General features: G+C 53.8%; 1 protein-coding gene across 1 annotated transcript; it reads right to left on the minus strand.

Annotated features, from left to right (window-relative positions):
* Positions 1-464: 464 nt before the first annotated feature.
* Positions 465-5,978, minus strand: Irx1 (iroquois homeobox 1). The gene is made up of 4 exons (XM_051151064.1): positions 5,561-5,978; positions 1,643-2,678; positions 1,281-1,353; positions 465-1,052 (listed from the first exon to the last, which is right to left on the minus strand). Exons 1-4 carry the CDS (start codon positions 5,834-5,836, stop codon positions 995-997), a joined length of 1,443 nt encoding a protein of 480 aa, XP_051007021.1. The 5' UTR covers positions 5,837-5,978; the 3' UTR covers positions 465-994.
* Between the last annotated feature and the right edge of the window lie 457 nt (positions 5,979-6,435).

The raw sequence follows: 6,435 nt of genomic DNA on the forward strand, positions 1-6,435 counted from the left end.
TCCGGGACCCTGAACTGCACCCCATCTCGCTTGTTTGTATGAAGATCTTTAAAAGAATCTTCCGTTTTCCCCTCTTTGCACTTAACCAACTGAATAAACACATAGCTAGCAATATTTCATACTCCATTACGTCCACACTCTGCCCAGAAAACGACCCTCCTCCAAAACGCACCGATCTCACAACTAGTGAGTAATTGATTTCGAGCCCCGAAGTTCCCCTTTGGGAGTGTGGTTGGAAATTCTCTTCATTTTCTCCCATTTTGATCCACTTTAAGACATCGTTTTTTGTAAACTGCCTAAAATTGAACCCATTTACGTTCTGAGAAAGGCTGCTTCAGATAAACGCTCGTCTGAGCTTGGCAAAGATTTCAACTGCCAACAAGAAACTGGCCTAGGAGCGAAACGAGCAAATTGAACCACCACCTCCACCACCACCACGAAAAGCCTGTATGCCTGACACGGTGGTTTGTTCGGTGGGAACACTGTTCCAATACCCTACTCCCAAAGGAGTCGCTGGCATAACCACAGCCTCCTGGCCTGTGCCCAGGATTTCAAGATCGCATACACCCTCGCCTCCCCCAAAACCCAGGGGCACCAGGACAAACAGCTGCAGCAGCTTGGACATAGTTTCATTTAGTTTATTAGACAAAAATATATGATTTAAACAAGTTCGCTGACGCGCTATTTACAATCTGAAATCACGCTATATACAGAAAGGGAGGGAAAAAAGAAACAAAGAAAAGAAGACACAAACACAGGGGGCATTTACCGAATCGGATAATCAGCCCTAGAGGCAGGCAGAGACTGCCCACCCCTCAAGCGCTTAGGCAGATGAGCCCCTTTCTGCAGAGAGCGATGCGTGAGAATCGCTGACTCCGCCGGCATGTTTGTCCTTTACACAAGTCTCAAATATTTGTCTTAATTCTTCCCTCGTCTCCTCCCTCCCCCTCCCCCCCCCTCCCCTCCCCCGGCGAAAGTAAAAGACGACCCTTAATCAGGCAGACGAGAGGGCTGCGAGGATCCGAGGCGTTCCCTCCTGCGGGGCCAGCGAGCTGTACGGGAAACACAGCAAGAAGACACCAGCAATGAGTAGACAGATCCAGTACGCCAAGCCGCAGCTTCTTCCGGCAGAGCTGGGGCTGGGGCTGGGGCTGGAGCTAGACCGCCTTCCTACTGGCTTCCAGTTCCTGAGAACTGGAGAGGTCTAGATGGATAGTACTCTCCAATTAAGGCTGCAGATACAACCATCCCGCCCCAGGGCAAAAGCAAAAAGCACTCACTTGTCGCGCACAGGTTGGAAGGGCGACTTTAACTGCTGTGGGGGCGAATCCGGCCTGGGGACTAGGTCTCTCTCTGCGAGGGAACAGAAAAATGTGTAAAGTTAGGGGGGAAAGGTATAGGTAGTGGGGTGCGCCGGTTGGAAGGGCCCCTATGCCCAGATTACTAGATAAAGCTCAGGCAGATTTCCTGAAACCAACGCTGCCCCTACCCTTCCCTGAGACAAGCCCTTGGGTGCAGCTCAAGCCTAGCTCCTTACATTAAGCCACCCCTATGCACCACTACTGTCACTCAGTCATCTCTAGGTTTCTGTAAGCCTGGGATTAAGTAAGTGGGTGGATGCAGAGACCTTTTAGCTCCGTACCTGGAAGTGCGGGACTGTTACGCGCTGAGGCCTTCTCACCGTGAAGCACCCCAGTGGCAACTTGGACAGGCGGCTGTGGAGGTGGTGGTGCGGTCAGGTGTGGGCCATGAGGTGCTGCGTGCGGCGCGCCGACGCCCAGGAAGGAGCGCATGTTCAGCAGGGAGCCCTGTGCTAGGAAAGCGCCGTTGGTCCAGTTGGAAAACTTGCCTATGTGACAGGTGTACAGTCCGTGGCTGGGCAGAAAGGCCGGGTGTTGCAGGGATGAGCCGCTGGGAGGTCCGTGTGCGCTGGGATGGCTGGAGGGCGGCGGCGGAGATGCCTTGGGAGCACCGTCGGGGCTAGTGGCTGTCTCAGCTAGAGACCAGATCTTGGGCTTGCTGTGCGGCGCGCCCTGCAGGCCTACCGCCGCGGCGCCAGGACTCAGCAGGCGAGTGCTGCCGGGCTCTGAGACCTCTTTAGCCAGGCCCAAGTGCGAATCTTGGGACTTGAGTGTGTCAGCGGCCGACAGGGGTGAGCTCTGGTCCCTAGCTGGTGTGGTGGGGACTATGCGCGCCCTAGGAGCCTCCGCCTTTTCTTCATCATCTTCGTTACTCTGGTCACCATCACGCTCGTCGATCTGGTCGATGTCAATGCTCTCCAAGTCGATCTCCTCGTCGTCCTCGGCTTTCTCAGGGTCGCCCTCTGTGTCACTGCCAAAGAGGGCGCCATCTTCCTGGTCCTTGCTGCGTGCCCCCCAAGTAACCTTGTTCTCCTTCTTGAGGCGGCGGCGGGCATTGGCGAACCAGGTGGAGACCTGTGTGAGGGTCATCTTGGTGATGATGGCCAGCATGATTTTCTCTCCCTTGGTGGGGTACGGGTTCTTGCGATGTTCATTGAGCCAGGCTTTCAGCGTGCTGGTACTCTCTCGCGTGGCGTTCTTGGGTCGCCCGGGGTCCCCGTATTGGAACTGGCCATAGGGGTAATAAGCAGGCGTCGTGTGGGCAGCGAAAGTAGCTGGGTGCACCCCGGGGTTGTCCTTTAGTTCATACTGAGAGCCCTGCAGCAACCGCAGAGCAAGAGAGAGGAGAGAAAGGAAGTGGGGGAGAGAAAAGAGAGGGAAATATGAGTTACTGGAGCTAGGAAAAGAACATCCGCGCTCCTGTGGACCCCAGGTGTCTCTGGGGGCACTGATTCACCAGGCTCAGAAAAGGAACACACACACACACACACACACACACACACACACACACACACACACACACTTGGAGACCCAAGGCAGCTGGGATCTTAAACTAGATTGCAGGCATTGGATCTCCAGTAAACAGATTTTTTTCCCCCTCTGTTGTTCACTCTGGATAAACTTCTAGAAGCCCTGGCCTCCCTGGAGTCTTCCCAGGATCCTTGGTCCCCAATGCCACCCTTTCAAAAAATTCCGATTTTCAAATTCAGCTTACAGTGGCTGGAGGAGGGAGCCTTTTATGTAAGCTGATGAAACATTTTCTCCGCCGTGAAAGACTCAGAACTAAAGGCCCCTCCTTTCCACCCTGAAGGACTCAATCAAAATAAACCATCAGGGCACTCTTCAGCCTAAATTCACCACCAATTTAAAATGAAAGCAGAGTCCTCCTATTGCCTCCGAAATAAATCTACATATAATGGTTCACTCACATAGAGAGGTCCGTAGTGCTGATAGGTAATTTAAAGTGTAATCCTGGCCATCCTCAGTAACAATGACAAGAACACATTTAAAAAAAAAAATACAAAAGGAGACCTGATCCTGTAAAATATTAACAGCAGGCCCTGGAGCCACAGGCTGCCGCTCAGGGGAACCGGTTCCGTTTCCGGGGAACCTTCTCTGCTTACTTTATCTCTTAAGTTTGACTTTGATCTGCAGCCGAGCAAACAGAAACTGTTTGCAGGCATTTAGAGGCCATGATTTATTCGCAATCAATATTCTTTTTATCATCAGTAGTAAAACACAGCAAGTCAAATTATCCCATCAGGTTTTTTGGTAAATAACATTTTATCTTTCTAACAGCCCTCATTAGGCCTCATTATTACCATAAATTGCCCAGACAGAAGCTCACTCACAATTTTATCTTTTGGGTTCCAAATACTGGATCAGAAAATACTGGAAAGCAAGGCCTCCGTGGAGGATTTGGGTTAGGCTTACTTTCCCAGAGCCCAGTAGGAGACCTGAAGGTAGCACAAACACCTTAGAGGAACGAATTTTATTTTGTCCTTAAAGAGAAAGCAAAACTAAACAACAGCAAAAACCTCCCGTGGACTACCTCCCGACAATGAGAACAGACCCTCCCTCCTCCGCAAACGCCGGGGCAGGATTCCCAAAAGGCTCACATCTGTATTCAAATTTGCAGATTAAAAAAAAAAAATACGCGCAAAAAATAAATAGCCCTTCATCTTCCATTAAAAAAAAAAAAACGGATCCAGTTACCAGGTTATCAAAGAATAAGTCTGAGCACTTAGAAAGTTACTAAAAGCATATTTCTTTGACTAATTAGTTTAATGATCAAGGCCGCGTCGAAAGGGCTTCTGTGGCCCGAATTCATCTGTGCCTCGTCGTTGTGAAACGCACTTCTTGCTTTTCAAAATTACTTTAGTTGTAATCGTAAAGGAGAAATTTCAGCCTCGATCTGCTCGGAATTGTTTTCAGAAAGGGGACCTTGTAAATCTCTCATCGCTCCCGGGGCATGCTGGCTGTCTGAACAAAATGGGGGTTGATCTTCCTAGTTAGAAAGCGTCAGAAAAGCGACTGGCCTGACCACTGAGAAATGAGCTTTCTTTCTAAACTACAAGAAAAGTTCGGGAAAACGCGCCGGCTGCTTTATCCTGCATAAACGGCCAACCTTTTAGGGTGTCCGGTCTGGTTTGTTTTCTCGGAGACAAAATAATTCAGGGTTCTTGGAAATTGTACTCTCCAGAAGATCCAGGGCGGAAGGATGCTGCCTTCCAAAAACCCCGCGCCCACCTCACAATTTGCCAGCGGCCTCAAGTTTAAGCAGCCCGACCTTTCAGTCAAACCAAGGAAAATTGATCGTTTGGAAGGACAGACGGGCCAATGCTCCTGCGGAGAATTAAATTTACATCCCCCTCCCCCACCTGACACACACTGGGACAGGAGATGGGAGGGCACCCTTTATTTTAAGCCCTGGGACACCGTTCCTTTAATTCTCCCTTATGTAATGCGGGAAGAAAAGTGCTTTTCTTTCGGTTCAAATGGAATGAAAACTTTGGCAACTTACTAAAGTAAAGACAAACACCGTTTCTGAAGCCAGAATTTATGTCAACTTAGTATTTCTTAATCTCCGTTGCCTATGATCCTTACACACGCCACTAAGCGACCTCTCTGCTCTGCGGATGTCTATTGTTTGATAGGATGTTTTTGACCAGCTCTACTAGGTTTAACCGGTTCCCGTTGGCAAACTCTAGGGCAACTATCTGTGCTCTGCCAAAGAGGGAGAAGAAAGGTCTTCTGGGCCCAAGGGAAAGCTCAAGTAGCGGTAGGCCAGGCCGGCCGCCAGGCCAGGGGGATGTGAGGAAAGCGGCCCTGGTCGCTGGAGCCCGGCGGGCCTGCCCTGTCGCACTGGCCGATTTGACCGGGACCTTCAGCGCTTGCCGCGTTCTGGGGCCTGCTCCTCGAGGCTTCTCTCTACTAGTGCGCTACCTTCTTTTTGACTCCAGTCTTCAATCTCCCAAGACCGGAGTGGTCACTGTCCAGGCCTATGGGCACTCTCGAGTCCCCAGGGAACGAGGTCCCCGCCACCGGATTCCCTCTCCAGGACCACTCGCGCTCCTTTCCTAGACATTGCCTGAAGGTCCTCTGTTTCCCCTTTTGGCCAGCCGCTCCCGCTGTTCCCAGGCGCTGTGATCTCCCGTGGGTGCGGGCCAGGAGTGCGCGCGGGAGGCAGGAGCACTTACCATTTGAGAAAAGAGGCTGAGGTCTGCAGCGTAGGGCAGGAAGGCGCTGTAGTTGGGTGCGCCCGCGTACGGTCCAGCCGCGGCGTACATGCCTAGCACCGAGGTAACTGCGGCCGCTCCTGCGCCTGCTCCCAGTTCCGCGGTCCCCGGCCGGCCCGACGAGGCGGCGGCCGCCGCAGCTGCGGCCGCAGCCAGCACCCCAGGGCGCTCTCCACCATAGGCGCCTGGGCCCGCGGCGCTTAGGTATTGGGGGTAGCCCAGCTGCGGGAAGGACATGTCCGCGGGCTCTGCGGTGGCGGAGTGCAACACTAACAGCGCGGGCAGAGGGCCGGCTGGGGATTGCAGGAGACGTGACTCCCGGGCTGCGGGCAGCGGGCCGGGCAGGATAGGGCCGGCCGGGGGGCGAGGGCCAGTCTGGGTTTCTCGGCCCAGTGCTCGCTGGCGGCGCCCGGCTCCCGGCTGCGCCCGGATCCGAGATCGCGCGCCGACTGCGGCGGCCGCCCTCCGCTCGGCGGCGGGGCTCTCAGACACAATTTGAAGTTGATGCTTTGATTGGCATCCCCTTGAGCACAGGCCCCGCCCCTGGCTCCCCTCCCGCCCCCTCCCTGCCTCTAGCCCGCCCTCGCTGGCCGCTCCCGCCCCTCACGGCGAGCACGTGGTGCCCCTCGCCCGCCGGGCCACCTCCTCCTCCGGTGGGCGCGCGCGGCCCGTCTGCTGGTGTGGGTCCGGAGGCCTCAGGCTCCTTCCCAACCAGCCCCCGCGGCTTTTGACAACCTGTCGACACCGGTTTACAGCTGTCTGACACCCGGTTTTGCATCCGAGATCTGTCCCCCTAACCCCCTTTAACAAAAGCTACTCTGGGATTGCATTTCTAC

The sequence above is a fragment of the Acomys russatus genome, chromosome 9 (assembly GCF_903995435.1).
Source record: "Acomys russatus chromosome 9, mAcoRus1.1, whole genome shotgun sequence".
Taxonomy (NCBI): Eukaryota; Metazoa; Chordata; class Mammalia; order Rodentia; family Muridae; genus Acomys; species Acomys russatus.